The following is an 18,638-nucleotide window of genomic DNA, read 5'->3' as shown; positions in this document are numbered from 1 at the left end:
TCCTTTTTCTTGGCCATCATTGTGTTTGAATATTTGTAAAGTAGGAACACAGATCTTTCTTACCTTCCTAATTACAAACATTAGAGCATTTATGAGAAATCACCATTTGCCTTACAAGACGGGTTTTAGGAAGGGGAAAGCAAGGAAAAAGTACAAGTACAATGACAGGGATAATCACCTCTAATATTTCTCCTATGATTGAGAAACCAATAATTTTCAAACTTTTCTCTTATTCCTCCTTAACCAGAGCTAACACACAAAATTAACTGCTTAAATTTCAATCGTTATCCTATTCTCAAGCAGAGGGTTTGCAAAGCAATGAAAATGCTCCAACTCAGGTAAACAAAGAAGCAAAGATAACCTGGGGAATCTGCACACCTAAGTAGGTACCACTTTTACTCACATCACTCTTCCTCTAATAGATAAGGGTGCAACCAACACTGCCTTAAATCAGAGTCCCACCATAGGAAGGCTGTGGTTATTACCTGTGCCCTCTAGTAATTCAAGGCTATGACCAAGCCTGATGCTTCTGAGAAGACAAAGCACTCATTTCTTCCACAGAAACCTGTACTACTCCAGGCCCCAAACCACAGCTAACTCACAATTGCATTCTCTGGTTGCTCAGCTAGGAGCTCCAAATTTCATGCAATTCAGTTATCTTATTTGCTCTAACCCTCTGTACCTTGAATACAGGCAGCCAGGTTATAGCCACGCAGTTACCCAACGCATTTCTGCAAGAATAAATCTCTTTCCTTGCCAGAGGGTTGCCAAATAATTACTCAAAGTGTCAGAAAGATGGGAGGAGCAGGGTGAGGGGAAATAAAGAGATTGAGACTGGGTCCAAAATGGAAACATCTCCCCCTTTTCCAAACTCTGCATTGTGGGAGCTCCGGTGAAACATGCTTTGGCCCTGTGATCCACAAGGCTGCCATTATTACCTATAATGTAATAAGCCAGGTGTCATATTTCATGTGTCAGAAGAACCCATGTTAAGCTAAAATACTGAATTGTTAATTTAGAAATTTCAAATAATTGAACTAAAAGTGTGATCTAAATGTCTTTTGATGGTGTTCTCTAAAATGAAATACTTATGTGTATGGCTCCTGAGTTCTGAGCTTAGACTCAGAACTAAGCACCTTTTATGGTCAGGCCCATAGTTCAGGATACTTCTCTTCCCTCTCTCACTTAAAAAAAAAGTTATTAATATTACATGGTAGCCTTTGACTGTTTTCAGGTGCCATGCACACCCTCTTCTGGTCACTTCTAAGAAAACCTGATCACTGTTAGGAAAGGAACTCTGTCAGCAGTAGTACACATTTTGGTCCAAAAAAGGGAACTATCCTGGTAACAACTGAGAGGCAACCCTCCTTTCTCTTTGTGATCACCAAAACTTAATTTTTCGTTATGAAAACTAGTGAACCTATTATCTTCTAACAGATGAGTTTTCAGATTCCCTCCACTTCATTGTGATACAGTGACAAGGTCTGAGACAACTCCAGGCAAAGGGTTATCAGGTGAGGCTCAATAAATCCAGTCTCTGAGGCAATCAGTTCAGTCCCAGCAGATCTCACATTGCAGAAGACATGTGAAGATGAGGGGAAGCCCTGCTTAGTTTGCACACACTGAGCATTTTGTGCTGACAACATAGAAGACGTAGTGAATAAAAGCACAGACTTGACCACAGGACTGAGTTTGAATCCCAGTTCTGCTAATTTACCAGCTGTGGAAGCTTGGGCAAGTTACTTAACATTTCCATGATTATTTCATCACCTAAAAAGTGAGAAATTATAATAGTATTTCCTCATAGGGCTGCTGAGGATTAAATGAGTTAATATTGGGAAATGGCTTAGAACAATGTCTGGCACAGAGTAACTAGCATAAAAAGGAGAAGGAATTGGTAAGAGCCTTTTCCTAACACTAAGATGGTCTCTGGTGAGATGGTTAGACCCATGCCACAGATCACACCAACCATAGAGATTTTTACTAGTTACTCCTTCCTGCAGATTTTACCTTCTTTGGGCAAACCCATGAGAGCACTAAGGGATACCACAAGCTGGACTCTTTCTTCTCTATCCTACATGTTGGGCAAGTCAGGAATTCCTCAAGCACCTATTCTGAAATGATAGACTACATTTCAATAATCATTTTATTAGTTACAGAAGAATTTCCACTAGTATTTACATAGTGCAAAAAAGCTGTTATTACCCCTATAATGTGATATAGCAATCATCCTTCATACAGCAAAAGACCTATCAAGATGAAAATCCCTTCATGTTATAATTCACACTAACTTTGCTAGTTTTTAATTAGAGCATTACAATTAAGACAGTAAATTATAAATTCATGTGGTATATTTAGAAATTAAATTACAAAATAATACAAATCCTCTTAAGGTGTGATGTGCCAACAAAGTTTAAATTTTTATCATTAATTAGAATTCAGATTTCAGATTAGGCAAACAGTTTGGCTGATTCTGTGATGTGTGTAAAGGTTGGAAGGAACAAGGGAGGAAGAAGATAAATTATTTCACAAAAAAATTTTTAAATCAAAAAAAGATAAAGTGTTTAAATGGATAAGTTAATGTTCTACTTTGTTGACACAACATACAGAAAATACTTAAATGACAGGTTTTTTTTTTTTTTAAGCAAACAGCAGCTTTACAAACACTAATACTTCTTTATATATATATTAAAGTAACAATGTGTTAGGATTGAACAGTTTTGTGTTCAAGAGTTGAAAAATGAATGTGGAGCTCACTACTCATTTGCACACTGTAATTCCCACCCCACCCACCTCCCCCAGCTTATTAAGAAATCAGACAATTACATTATTTGGATATTAATTTCTCAATATTTGAACTATGTGAATTCCTTTTGACTAATTCTTTTCCAAATACTGGAAGCATATAAAATACCATCTCTGCAAAAATGACATCCAGTCAGAGCCTTTAAAATCTTTTCAATGTATAACACATTTTTTCCCACGTTTAGTCAAAAGAAATATATTACAACATTTACAAACATATTTAAACCAAAAGTTAAGCTAATATGAACACTGTCTCTTGAGAAGTAATCTTCACAGCAAACTAACCTACTGAAGCAGAAATCTAGTTTTGGGAGTGCAATTCATATATTTATGTATTGAAATAGAAATCTAATATTAATTATTGCCAGTAAAACCTCTACACATGAAGAAAAAAATCACTATGGTTTTTATTTCTTGTGATGATGAACCTTTATTCTTAGCATTAGATCTCTCTAGATCTCCAAAGAGCTACTCACCCCAGATCCAAAAAACACTTTCCTAATTTTCACACCTCTGCCTGCATATAATATACACAAATTCCAGAATTTATCAAAAGGAAACGAATTATAAAGACATTATCAATACTTACTTAAGCATATGTTCTACACAGTAGCATTTCCTTTAATAAATTTTGGGTTGTCCTCTAGAGGTGACCTGTCTCATATAAAAAAGGCCATGGTCCCTTGGGTTTGCTGGCAGAAGATACTGCACATGCAAAAGCGTTTATCAAACACATAACTGAACACTTCTGAAGTCTACAGCAAAATTCAAAGTTATTGGTGTTCTGAAGATTTCTTCAACTTCCCTTTTGATACAAATGTCAAAAATCTAAAATGACAATTCTGATTCAGTAGAGATATAAAATATAAGAAACCTTTGAAAGCCACTCATTACCTTAAGATCAAGAGTTATTTGAATCACTGACATCAAGCAAAGGAAATTTACACCATTAAAAAGTATGCAAAATTTTTCAATATACTTTTAAGATTGTCAGTAGTTCAAAACCTCTATCATTTCTTTAAACCAACTAACACTTCCAAATGTACAGAGACAGTAGGATCTGCCACATATAAATCCATGATTACTATTTCAGAGGCTTCATTCCTTACATGCTACATACCTTTAAGTACTGGATACTTTGTGCCTAAGAAGTCTTTACTGAAGAACAGTTTAGACAGGACAGTACAATAACGTCCCCTTTTAGCACACTAATAAAGTTGATAGACTGACATTTCCTACACAGCAATGCTCCTAAGCTTTCACAATTCACAAATAACTAAGTCATCAACCAAGAATCTGGTCTCTCCAGTAATTAAATGTTGGGATGATCAATAAATACATCAATACTAGAACAGTAGTCCCAATGCATTCAGTAAAGAATCTGCCCAATTCTTCCCTCTCACCTCTGTGAGGCAAAGCTCTGCCCCATAAAACCTGGGCAGGGAAAATACCCTTCCCTCTTCAGTTCTGTGCCTGCTTATCGGAGTTGGAAGTGTAAAGCTGGCATGCATGTGTGTGTGTGTACGCAGACACGTGTGTTGGTTAACTGGAGGTGGTGGGTGGTTGGAGGGAAGACAGAAAAATAGGTAATTTGTAATTCTCCCACCATTATAAACTTGCAGAGGTCACTACCAGGTGGTGACTGACTAGCAAAACATATAGCTCAGTAACTTTAACTTCGCCCAAGGAGGTATAAACATTCCAGGAGAAGGGTAGAGATAAATAACAGTGATAAAGAATTAATACCTGTGCCTATCTCCACACTCTAAAATCATCTAACAGTTTCAGCACAATTAGAACTTTCTCTTTTCTTCAAAACTTCCTCTTCCAAACCTCGATTATCAGGGTACATGTTACAGTCGCATAAAGTTCCTTTCCCTGACTCCCGTCAGTAACTGTGGTCAGTGTTAGCTGGCAGGTGCTCAAGGTTAGGGACAAAATATTTTTCTTAAAAGGTGCAACGGTTTTTCACTCAGGACAAGTATGAATACCCAATCAGATCCATATTTTAAGTCCAGAGAATCCCAAATCAGAAGCATGCAGGAGAACACACCAGTATAAGACTCTGCTTCTGGATAGTTTACAATTAAGTGCTGCAGTCATACAACCGGTTACAATTATTCACCTGTCAAAATTTGCCTAATTTTATGCAAATACAACTATGTACAAGAGCATTCCTGAGGTAAGTAAGAAGCAAATGTGAAACAGAACCCAGAATGTCCTATCATGGGTGACTTCTCACTATTAAAGACAACATATCTAACTTTCCACAGATAAGGCCAGCTCTAATCTACCATGGTGGCTCCTTTGCTAGCCTAAGTAATGGAGGCTCTGTCTTAGCCCGTCCCAACTTTAATCAATTACCATGATCAGTGACTTCTGAAATAAGCATTTGTGGACTAAATAAAAGTTGCATCCATTTTTAATACAGAACACTTCGTGAACTTAGTTACCCTCAGCCATTTTTTTAGTTTTCTAACTCTACCTCCAGTTCTTTTTGAAAGAAGCCCAAACAACTTTTTGGTCAGACAAATTAAAAGTATAGGACGTGTAGTCCTGAAGCAAACATTGGTAACTGCTCCTTTCCTTAGAACCTTAACCTTTAACTTTCAAAATGACTAAATAGGCATTTTAAATTTACTTTCTTTAAAACCTGGTCTTCTTTTTTAATCATTATTTTCCATAACAAAATAAGCTGAAACAATTCTGAATTTTCCGTACAGTTCTTAGAAAGACACTTAGATGCTAATTAAAAGCTAAGCTATGGATCATAACAAAACAAGTAAGAGACAGCTACAAAAATATTTGTCAGGAATTAAATACATATATTAAATACTGGACAGTGCAAAATGTTGAGATGAAGCATGAAAGATAATGGCTGCAACCCTTACATAGTTGGAGATAGATAGCTGACATTTCCTGAGTTATAGATTTGGGGGCGTATAATTAGAATCAGAGTGCTCCTTGTTCAGCGAGCTGCAGTTGCTGGGCTTCTGCTGTTCCTGACTTGCTTGATGGTCAGTAGTCCAGGCCTCGCTATCCATCCCTGGCTCTAGCACCTCAGCAGCCTCTGCTTCCTCTTCCCCACTTTGCTCTGCATTGTCTTCCTCAGAACCATTAAGGGTTTTTCCAAGCTGAAGAGTTTCCATCGTTCTCTGAGTCTCAGAGACCCAAGACTCAATTCTACTATTGAGCTGCACTTCTACAGATATGGGTTCATGAGTATAATCTTCCTCCTCCTCCTCATCTTCATCATCCTCTTCTTCCAGCATGCCAGGTACAAGAGTGCTGGTGGTGCTGGTGATGGAGGAATTCAAAAGATCCCGGCCACTGCCATCCAAAGAGCCGGTCTCTGTACTCTGCTGTGAGGCCCATTCCAGGTCATCTGGCTTCACTTCCTCTTTATCACTCACTGTTGATTTTCCAGGGTTTGTAGCTGAGGTAGTACTGCCTGCAGCCACTGATGATGGCTGCTTACCAACAGGGGCTGTGTCAAATGGAAGTTTACTGGGTTTTTCAGATGTGCTGTGCTTACAAGAAACTTCTCTCTCATTTTCTGATGTTTCCAATGCATCCGAAGTTTCCACCATGTTTCTCCAATTTGTTTCTGCAAATATCAAACAGATTTTTTAAAAACCAGAACACTGTTTCAGAATCATGCAACTCTTACAAGAGAGAAGAACAAACTACAGAAATCTGTTGGCTCACCAACTGACTGGAATGTTATAAATGGAAAACAGTTCTCAAATTTTTTGCTTCTCAAAAAAACCCAGCACATTTAACATAAAGAAACAAAGAGGCCAAAATAAGTATATTAATGCTTCAGAATGCAAAAGATCTAATACTAACAGGAGCCTCACTGGCTCTAATATATAAAATCCATGTATTCATAAAAATCAATGAATTGCCTAACTTTTTTTGGCCCTGAAGTGTCCTGGGCTCAAGGATCCACAAGTCACAGATGGCAGAGCCAAGATGTCCATCAGAAAAAAAAAGAGAGAAAGAAATAGTTCTGATTTAACAGGCTTATATTGTGCTCCTTTAGCAAGTCAGAGCTGTCTTTTGGCCTGTAATGGAACTTGTGTTTCCATTTATAAGCAAAGATGTCATGCATGCACTGCTAATATTTGTGAAAATGTGTTTTATAACATATGTATGTTGCCTGGCTTACCAAGTGACTTTGAAGCCAAAAAATAATAAAGTGTTATTATATAATACAGTGGTGATCATCTAAATTATTTTTAACAACAGGTAGTCAGTTTAGAGCAAAAAAATGTACTAGGAATCAGATGAAGAACAACTCTCCCACCTATTTTTTTGTAAGTTTTATTTTTTTTTCCATTTAGTTTTTTTATCACTGAGGTATAATTGACATAAAACATTATATTATTACAGTTTCAGGTGTACAACATAATGATTCAGTATTTGCATATACTGAGAAATGATCACTACAAGAAGTCTAGTTAACATCCATCCCAATAAATAATTACAAATTTTTTTTAAGATCTACCCTCTTTCAAATACACGATACAATAATATTAATTGTTGTCACGATGCTGTACATTAGATCTCCAAGCCATATTTATTTTATAACTGGAAGGTGGTAACTTTTTACCCCCTTCACCCATTTCGCCCACCCCCAGCCCCCCCCGCCTCTGGCAACCACCAATCTGTTCTCTGTATCTATGCGCTTCGGGAGTTTTCTCTGGGTTTTTTTTGTTTATGTTTTGTTTTGAAGATTCCACATATAAATGAGATGATACGGTGTTTGTCTTTCTTTGTCTGACTTATTTCACTTAGCATAATGCCCTCGAGGCTCATCCTTATTATCACAAATGGCAAGATTTCATTCTTTTTAATAGCTGAATAATATTCCACGGTGTGTGTGTGTGTATATATATATATACACACACACACCACATCTTCTTTATCCACTGATCTTCTTTACCCATTTATCCATCAATGGACATTAAGTTGTTTCCGTATCTTGGTTATTGTAAATAATGCTGCAATAAACATGGGGGGTGAATACCTCTTTTTTGAGCTAGTGTTTTTGTTTTCTTCAGATAAATACACAGAAGTGGAATTGCTCGATCATACAGTAGTTCTCATCTTAATATTATGAGGAACCTCCATATTGTTTTCCTTAGTGGCTGCACCAACTTACATTCCCATGAGTAGTGCACACGGGTTCCCTTTGCTCCACATCCTTGCAAACATCTGTTATTTTTTGTCTTTTTGATAACAGCCAACTAACAGGTTGTGAGCTGATATTTCACTGTGGATTTGATTGGCATTTCTCTGATGACTGGTGATGTTGAGCATCTTTTCATGTACCTGTTGGTCATCTGTGTGTCTTTCTTTGGAAAAGTGTCTATTCTGATCCTCTGCCCAATTTTAAATCGGATTTTTTTTTTTTGCTATTGAGTTGTATGAGTTATTTATATATTTTGGTTATTAATCCCTCATCAGATACATGATTTGCAAATATATTTTCTCCCATTCAGTAGGTTGCCTTTTCATTTTGTTGATGGTTTCCTTTGCTGTACCGAAGCTGTTTGATTTGGTGTAGTCCCACTTATTTTTGCCTTTTCTTAAAAAATAAAAATCCCCTTCTATTTGCATTGTAGCTGCTATTTGCATTTTACAGGCATAATGATCAAGCTGTAGTGATAAAGCAAGCCTATTCATACAAATATAGTTAACTTGATTGCCCCCTATCAATTATATATTGCTACAGACCATATTTTGGCCACCTGGAGTCAGGGCGCATGGTTTGGGGAAAAAACCTTCCTTTCCTGCAGCTACTTCAAATGTAGAACAGGTCTTTCCACTTGCATTCCTACCTCATGACAAAAAATCTAGTCCTCCTACTTTATTCTCATTCTCTGTTAATAACATCCTTTTCAGTCTCAAAGCAGAAGAAACCTTATAGTAATCCTTGATCCTATCTTTCTCCCTTACTATGTCCCTTCATTCCATTGAACTCATAACTATACCATGTCACTTCGAGCCCCAAAACTATTAAATTTGGTCACTACTGCCTTAGCTCAAGCCTCCTTTACCTTGCTGTACATCTACTATATCTTTCTAATTGGTTTTGTGAATTGATCACATCACTGTCTAACTGGCTTTTTATTACCCTAGTAATCCAAACTCCTTAGTTTAGTAACCAAGCCCTTCATAATCTATCCTTCTGGTCCCATTCATTTTAACTCCCAGCCATGCATTCCATGCTCAAGGTCACTTTGAATTCTCACTGCTCACAGAAGTCATACCCTTTCTGTTTACAATTCTTTGCTTTGCATAAGCTGTTCTTTCTGTATGAGATGTGTTTTCCTCCTTTACCCTTCACACTCCTACTCATTCTTGACAACCACCTTTAAACGTCAGTTCCTTTGTGAAGCCTTTCCTGACTTTCCTAAGACCATCACTAACCTGAACTCCCACAGCACTTTCTGCATATTTGGTTCAAAAGCATTTGTTTTTTGTTTTCTGTTCTACTCCCTCCTCCCTCCTCATTCCCCCTCATCTCTGTGTTCCTGTGGCTGGCATACAGTATGTGCTGGGAAAATAAGCCTTTACAGTAAATGAAAATTTTCACCCATATATTTAATTATGCAGAAAATAACTTTCAAAAGCCATACAATTTACAAAATTTAGGTACACATATTTCCTTCCGACAGTTATTTTCCTCTTTCAAAAGTACTGTAAGAATTCATGTGGGGTCTTAGAAAAAGTCCCACCTCTCCCTTGACGGTGAGTCAAAGGAACAGGAAAAAGAAAGGTGGTCAGAAGACTGAGCAGGGATGATCTCTCTCCAGGCTCTGTCTTGGGCATTCAGCTACTAGGTAGGTGAGCTGAAAGCCAGACAGGTCCTTTGGAAAGGAAAGGGAGATATGACCTTGGAAGCAAAGACAAGGGACTCTGTGATTAGCCATCAAGAGACCTGTCACAACGATCAAAGAGCCACTGAGGTCACAAATCCACGGGGAGGGTCCAGGTTCCCACCTTAAAGTAATAGGTGAAGCTTGATCAACAACTAATGAGCACACACATAACTGTGATGGGGAGAAACAAAGCGAGTATGAAAATGCCGTCTTTGGTTGGAGGAGCGGGCAGGGGATGGGAGGGGGTTGGGCTGAATGCAGGAGTCTAAAGCCAGAATAGCACATCGAGAAGCCCACTTCTGAAGAAGGGATTAGGAAGCAATGTAAAGGCAGGGTCAAAGATCTCAACAAACCTGGAAATGTTACTGATCCAAACCTACCCTGATTCTGAATTGTTTCCTTTAGCAGAATTTAGTCAATAAAGCTGTTCTTTGCTTATTAACCCCTCTATGCTTTCCTGTTTTGTTAGTTGGTTCTTTGTGAAACTACCTTTTCAACTTTCACAACACTAGTTGGTTTGTCAGAGGATGAGGTGTGTGTATTTCTCCCTTCAGTCAGTACACAGAAGGAAGCTGTCCATCTTTAGATAGCTGTATATAGTAGAGGAACACAGAGATGAGTTCAAGACCCTACAGAAGAAGGTGTGGTGGCAGGGAACGAGCCGGAAACTCAAGACAGATAGAGGTAGTCCTCCCCTCACAAGTGGTTACTGAAAACCTACCGTATGGTCCTACTGGAAATTCATTCAACACACAAGGAATTCACATCACACTGGCTAAGAATTCTAGAGTCAAACTTAGCAGCTGTGTGACACTGGCAAGTTATTTACCTCACTTCATTTTAGTTCTCTCATCTGTAAAATGCAGTACAATACTTCTTATCTCCTAGGACTGCTCAGAGGATTAAATGTCTTAATAAAAGTGCCTAGAAGTGCCTAGTAAGAATTCAGTAAGTGAGCTATTATTATTATATGTCAAGTGCCCGTTAGGTGTCAGGTTTCTATCTCAAAGAACGTACTGCTTAGTTGGGATTTATGTTTGAAACTATTTGTTTCACGTAAGTATGACAAAATTGAGACTCAGCTCCGAGGGAAGGAAAACATAAGCAAAGAAAACAATTACGGTGTACACAAAGAACAGTAAGACTGAACTATCATAGGAACCTTTCTATTCTACCAATGTTTAGCATCCCTTTCCCAGCTTTGTTTTCTCTTTAAACTGTGGAAATCACAAGAAAACATTTTAGAAATCTTGCACCAGAATGGCATGGGAGACACTATTTGTTGTCTACCCAACAGTCATTCCCTGTTTTCTTCCTGGCTAACAGAACCCCCAAACTTGAGATGGACTTGAACACAGTCCCATGGGAGGAATTAAAATAGTTCTTAGACTATCATGACTATCCCATTCCCCTCTGCCAAATATTCTCTTGCCCACATCTCCGCTGCAGCTAAAAGCAGTCACATGGTCGGCTCTGGCCAAATGAAACAAAAGGCAAAGTCTTCGGAAAATTGTTTCTTTCACTGATGAAAAGAGCACACTGCTTGAACCTCCTGCCTGTACTGTTGTGATGCCCAGGGCCACTGCAGCCATTTATGAACATGAGATGATAAGCACAAGAATAAGAAGCCACAGACTGAAAATGGAAGAATAGAAAAAAGGAAAGAACTAGGGACATTGACAACATGGTGAAATAATTAAATATCCTAATTTCTCAGGCCACATTAGCGGGTTTTATGTCTGTTGCCGAATACACCTGATACCGACAGAGTAACTTTGTGTTTTACTCTCAAAGCAAATTATTTATGATTATTTCCACTTATTTTGTTGGCATCCTCATAAATCAGATCATAGGCCAGAATCTTTAAGGTTCTGTCTAAATCCCTTCTTAGAATTCAGCCATTAGCTCACAAAACTTTAGCTGTGAATGAAACCTTATACATGATCTAGACAAACCCTCCTCACTTTACTGAAGACAAATCTGAGACTCAGAAATTAATCAATTATGCCTAAATACCCTAGGCAGAGTGTGGAAAAGCCAAGGCTTCAATCTTTGAACACTTTAAATCTGGTGCTTTTTTGAAAACATCTTCTAAGTCTTTGAGAGGTTCTTTTTATAACTTTTCTTTTTATGTGCCCAAATGAAGATCACAGTCATTTCCCCAAACCCACAGCTTTAGGAATTTATCTTGCAGTTTACCTTTGAGATCTGGCATATCACTATATAGAGAACTGATTTCATTTACAAAGTTGGCCCTTTATCTTCTTTACTTTCAACTAGTATCACTTTAGCCAAAGAAACATCTCTGCCTCTAAGCCAGAATCACCTTTCCCTGACCAACAGTTTCTGAAAGGTGCACAATAACTTGTTAGTTGCCTCTGGTCTACAGCTTTGTCAAAAGCATTCCAAACATTTAACTACAATCACAGACAAGGACAGCAGGAAAGAGAAGTGTGGGAAGAAAGGAAGAAAACGATGACTCAGTTTTTCACGTTACATTTTAGGTGGCAACAAGCTATTTGATAAACTTTCAGATAAGACTAAAAAGAGAAACGAAAAACAAGAAGCCAAGGTGAAAGAGGTGGCTGCACTATTTTTGAAAAAGAATAGGGGAAATGAATCAGAAACTAGATCAAGAAAGTGATCTAGTATTCTAGTACTAGTGTTCAAAGTATTATAGAAACATTGCAAGGAAACTACTAAAATGCAGAGAACAGTAACTATTGTTACTTTAAACCTTATACATAAATACTGTTTTTAGTCTATAATTCTTTTTCACTACCATCAGATTTAACTCAAGACAAATGTCACAAGTCTAGGTTTGATAAGTTTAGATTGAATATTCAGGTCTTTTGTTTACATAGTAAATACAAAATTTTAATAATCAAGTATAAAGTATTAGAATAAAACTTCCTAGAATTTATTTATTTACTTAGTGATAGGTCAGAAGAATGGTACATTTGGCTTTTTAAATCCCTTTGGGATTTTTTTATTTTTCTTTTTAAGATTTTGGAAATGTGACTAATTTCAGGGTCTCACAGAAACTCTCAGCCCCAAATATTCTCCTAACTTTCAATGGACATGTTTAATGCAATTTTTAAACCAAAAATGTGAGCAAAACTTGAATAATCAAGAAGATAAAAACAAAAGGTAGCATGGAAAGTCATTTTTAAAATGACATTCATCACTAAATTATTTCAAACTTTCAGTCATTTAAAATGGTATGTAATAACTTACCATACTCCTTTTCATTTACTTCAGAGATGGGTTCAGAAATAACACTGCAGAAAGAAATGGCGCTTGCTGCAGAGGGATTCCGAGAATGCCCCATGTGGTGTGGCACCTTTTTCACGTTCTTCAAGGCTTCCTCGGCTTGCTCCTGTTCCATTGCTGCAACCATATCTTTATATGCTTTCCTGGCTTCTTCAGTGAGTTCTACTAACTTATTAAACAGGCTCTAAAGAGAAAGAGATTTTGCGCAGTCCATTTTTTGTTATACTCTTTATCACTATCATTAGCAATAAATACCTCTACTGTTTCAGGATTGGATACACTTTCTATCAGCACAAAATCCAAATGGTATGCAAACCACAGAACCTTATAAAATACTCTGTAACTTACATATATTGTTTATTTAATTCTCACAAGTCTGAGGCAACTTCTTGATTCAGTACTAGCCACTAAATATGCTATATTAAACTTCTTACACAGTTTATCAATTCAACAACTGCACCCTTTAGCATGTGGCACTATAGTGGGTACAAAGACTACTGGAACCATCCCTCTGCTCTCAAGGAACCTTCCATATGGCTGAAAGGAGAGGAAAGGAGACAATGATGATTCAGGGGACAATACCTTAAATGCCTTGAGATGTACAAAGTGGTTTAGCTTTGGGAGGAAACATCTAACTGCTGGGCATCAGTGAAGAATTCATAAAGGAATATGACACCCGATGTAGGCCTTGAAAATCTGGTATAGTTTTGAGGAGTGGAGATAGTACATTCTTAGCCAAGCACGCAAAACCATAAACCAAGGTACAGACTTAATAAAGTTCAAGGCTTGTTTGGGGAGCAGTGAAGAATCTTATATGGGTTCGAATATAAGGGAATGAGTGTATGCAGGGTGATATCAAAGGATGCAGAAGCAGATGGCAGTCTCCACAGGAATGAAAAGTTCCCTATCATGTTTGCTTGTTAAAAGAACTCTTTACAAGAAGACCAAAAAGAAGTAAGTGATGGTATGGCTAGCTGCGGCCTTGAAAATGATGAAAGGCTAATTATAAAAATAGAATAAAGAACCTGGAAATAGAATGTGGAGTTAACCAGAAGTTCTTCCATCAGCAAAACAGAATGAACATGAATGGAATTAATAATCCCAGTGAAACTGTAAATGACAGAGCACATTTGTGTTAATAAATGGCAAAATTCGTTAGGCATTAAAGCTGTGCTTCAATAACTATGACGTCTAACGATGTGTAAAGAAAACTGAAGTTTTCACAGTCACCAGAAAGACAACCAAAGAATGACTTTTAGTGATTCTTACACCACAATTCAACGCAATTCAACAACATTCTACTCCTGTTTAATGTCTTGATTTAGTATCAGAATGCAACATACCCACACATTAAGTAAAAAATTTCAGATGGTAAATATGACCTGGCCACCTGTAAGAATATGTTTAATTATATATATAAAATTATGTTTTCAGACAATGGAGAAAAAGTATAGCACATTTTTTTTTTTCTTAACAAGGCACTGTCATTTAAATATAAACCATAAAAACATGAATGCATGGCAAACATGTCATATTACTATGGAATAATGTATCTCTAAAAACTAAACTTAAGCAGGAAAAACATAAGTAGTGTGCTTTACCCAGCTGCAGTTTAAACTGTTTAAAGTACAAGTACAATAAACACTGCTGCTAACTGTACTGATTTTTGAAAAGGGGTGGGTGCTAGTAGTATCAAAAATATATTCAGGATTTACTTATTTTTAAAAAGGAGGATGGATTCTGTTAAAAAAAAGCCCCCATGAGTTACATGTAAGAGACTTCATAAATATTTGTTTGCAATGTTTAATAAACCACGCAATTAAGTGAAGCCAACAAAAAGAAAATAGGCTTATGGATATGCAATTTTGAGATTAACATTGGTTTTACAATATAAATAAAACACAGAAACTGTTGGGAATAAAACAATACGCAAGAAGAAGAGAAAATAAAATTGAAGAGAGAAGCTATTAGGGAATAAAAGCCTTGAATATCAGGGTAAGGACAGAAAGCTTAATTCAAAGGTTAGCATTATTACATGGTAAATATAGGGTAGGTGCACTACCACGTTACTATGAGTAGACACACTTGACAATATATCAGTACTTCCTTTACCTCCGTTTTATGAATGTGTTTTGGTTTAAACAATAACTTACTACCTCAAAATGGAGAAGGCAAGAAAAGCAATGTACAAACAAAACTGCCAAACATTTTATAATATAATATCATACACATAACCTAATAAACACAGTTCAGTAAGAAGTCAATACAATTAAAAACAAACATGTCCCCTTTTCCTGACCCTGATCCCATTCCTATTCCATAAACTCTAATAGTGAACAAAAGAGTACACTGTTATTATGTGTCTTTACCACAGAGCTACTTACCACCCAAATTCTCACATGTAGTTTAACATTAACAGGCAGATATACATCTACCATACAATTAATTAAACAAACATTTATTACCTGCTCATCCTCGAGTAATGTAAAAGGTTTTCAGGGATATAAAGACAAGGGAAATCAAAGAGGAAATCAAAAAATACTTAGAAACAAATGACAATGAAAACAGGACAACCTAAAACCTATGGGATGCAGCAAAAGCAGTTCTAAGAGGGAAGTTTATAGAAATACAATTCTACCTCAAGAAACATCTCAAGTAAACGACCTAACCTTACACCTAAAGCAATTAGAGAAAGAAGAACAAAAAAAATCCCAAAGATAGCAAAAGGAAAGAAATCATAAAGATCAGATCAGAAATAAATGAAAAAAAGAAGAAGGAAACAATAGCAAAGATCAATAAAACTAAAAGCTGGTTCTTTGAGAAGATAAACAAAATTGATAAACCATTAGCCACACTCATCAAGAAAAAAAGGGAGAAGACTCAAATCAATAGAATTAGAAATGAAAAAAGAGAAGTAACAACTGAGACTGCAGAAACACAAAGGATCTTGAGAGATTACTACAAGCAACTATATGCCAATAAAATGGACAATCTGGAAGAAATGGACAAATTCTTAGAAAAGCACAACCTTCTGAGACTGACCAGGAAGAAATAGAAAATATATACAGACCAATCACAAGCACTGAAATTGAAACTGTGATTAAAAATCTTCCAACAAACAAAAGATCAGGACCAGATGGCTTCACAGGTGAATTCTATCAAACATTTACAGAAAAGCTAACACCTATCCTTCTCAAACTCTTCCAAAGTATAGCAGAGGGAGGAACACTCCCAAACTCATTATACGAGGCCACCACCAACCTGATACCAAAACCAGACAAAGATGTCACAAAGTAAGAAAACTACAGGCCAATATCACTGATGAACACAGGTGCAAAAATCCTCAACAAAACACTAGCAAACAGAATCCAACAGCACATTAAAAGGATCATACACCACGATCATGTGGGGTTTATCCCAGGAATGCAAGGATTCTTCAATATATGCAAATCAATCAATGTGATAAACGATATTAACAAATCGAAGGAGAAAAACCATATGATCATCTCAATAGATGCAGAAAAAGCTTTCGACAAAAATCAACACCCATTTGTGATAAAAACCCTCCAGAAAGTAAGCATAAAGGGAACTTACCTCAACATAATAAAGGCCACATATGACAAACCCACAGCCAACATCACTCTCAATGGTAAAAAACTGAAACCATTTCCACTAAGATCAGGAACAAGACAAGGTTGTCCACTCTCACCACTATTATTCAACATAGTTTTGGAAGTTTTAGCCACAACAATCAGAGAAGAAAAAGAAATAAAAGGTATCCAAATTGGAAAAGAAGAAGTAAAACTGTCACTGTTCGCAGATGACATGATACTATACATAGAGAATCCTTAAGATGCTATCAGAAAACTACTAGAGCTAATCAATGAATTTGGTAAAGTAGCAGGATACAAAATTAATGCACAGAAATCTCTTGCATTCATATACACTAATGATGAAAAATCTGAAAGAGAAATTAAGGAAACACTCCCATTTACCAGTGCAACAAAAAGAATAAAACACCTAGGAATAAACCTACCTAAGGAGACAAAAGACCTGTATGCAGAAAACTATAAGATACTGATGAAAGAAATTAAAGATGATATAAACAGATGGAGAGATACACCATGTTCTTGGATTGGAAGAGTCAACATTGTGAAAATGACTATACTACCCAAAGCAATCTACAGATTCAATGCAATCCCTATCAAACTACCAATGGCATTTTTCACAGAACTAGAACAAAAAATTTCACAATTTGTATGGAAACACAAGAGACCCCGAATAGCCAAAGCAATCTTGAGAAAGAAAAACGGAGCTGCAGGAATCAGGCTCCCGGACGTCAGACTATACTACAAAGCTACAGTAATCAAGACAGTATGGTACTGGCACAAAAACAGAAATATAGATCAGTGGAACAGCATAGAAAGCCCACAGATAAACCCATGCACATATGGTCACCTTATCTTTGATAAAGGAGGCAAGAATATACAATGGAGAGAAGACAGCCTCTTCAATAAGTGGTGCTGGGAAAACTGGACAGCTAGCTACATGTAAAAGTATGAAATTAGAACACTCCCTAACACCATACACAAAAATAAACTCAAAATGGATAAAAGACCTAAATTTAAGGCCAGACACTATAAAACTCTTAGACGAAAACATAGGCAGAAGACTCTATGATATAAATCACAGCAAGATCCTTTTTGACCCACCGTCTACAGTAATGGAAGTAAAAGCAAAAATAAACAAATAGGACCTACTGAAACTTAAAAGCTTTTGCACAGCAAAGGAAACCATAAACAAGATGAAAACACAACCCTCAGAATGGGAGATAATATTTGCAAATGAAGCAACTGACAAAGGATTAATCTCCAAAATTTACAAGCAGCTCATGCAGCTTAATATCAAAAAAACAACCCAATCCAAAAATGGGCAGAAGACCTAAATAGACATTTCTCCAAAAAAGATATACAGATTGCCAACAAACACACGAAAGGATGCTCAACATCACTAATCATTAGAGAAATGCAAATCAAAACTACAATGAGGTATCACCTCACACCAGTCAGAATGGCCATCATCAAAAAATCTACCAACAATAAATGCTGGAGAGGGTGTGGAGAAAAGGGAACCCTCCTGCACTGTTGGTGGGAATGTAAATTGACAGAGCCACTATGGAGACAGTATGGAGGTTCCTTAAAAAACTAAAAATAGAACTACCATATGACCCAGCAATCCCACTACTGGGCATATACCCTGAGAAAACCATAATTCAAAAAGAGTCATGTACCACAATGTTCACTGCAGCTCTATTTACAATAGCCAGGACATGGAAGCAACCTAGGCGTCCATCAATAGATGAATGGATAAAGAAGATGTGGCACATATATACAATGGAATATTACTCAGCCATAAAAAGAAACAAAATTGAGTTATTTGTAGTGAGGTGGATGGACCTAGAGTCTGTCATAGAGAGTGAAGTAAGTCAGAAAGAGAAATATAAATACAGTATGCTAACACATATATATGGAATCTAAAAAACAAAAAATTTTATGAAGAACCTAGGGGCAGGACAGGAATAAAGATGCAGACGTAGAGAATGGACCTGAGGACATGGGGAGGGGGAAGGGTAAGCTGGGATGAAGTTAGAGAGTGGCATGTACTTATATA

At 36.9% G+C, this 18,638-nt stretch overlaps 1 protein-coding gene across 1 annotated transcript in view; it reads right to left on the bottom strand.

Moving 5' to 3' along the window:
* Positions 1–2,211: 2,211 nt before the first annotated feature.
* The window catches only part of SECISBP2L (SECIS binding protein 2 like), a 61,581-nt gene continuing 45,154 nt past the window's right edge, over positions 2,212–18,638 (bottom strand). The window contains exons 17-18 of the mRNA XM_061180328.1: positions 12,933–13,152; positions 2,212–6,412 (exon numbers count right to left, since the gene is read on the bottom strand). Of these exons, the coding sequence (XP_061036311.1) occupies positions 5,730–6,412; positions 12,933–13,152 (903 nt within the window). The 3' untranslated portion in view covers positions 2,212–5,729. The remainder of the gene's footprint in view (positions 6,413–12,932; positions 13,153–18,638) is intronic.

The sequence above is a fragment of the Eubalaena glacialis genome, chromosome 2 (genome assembly GCF_028564815.1).
Source record: "Eubalaena glacialis isolate mEubGla1 chromosome 2, mEubGla1.1.hap2.+ XY, whole genome shotgun sequence".
NCBI lineage: Eukaryota > Metazoa > Chordata > Mammalia > Artiodactyla > Balaenidae > Eubalaena > Eubalaena glacialis.
This window is presented reverse-complemented; position numbering and strand designations above follow the sequence as displayed.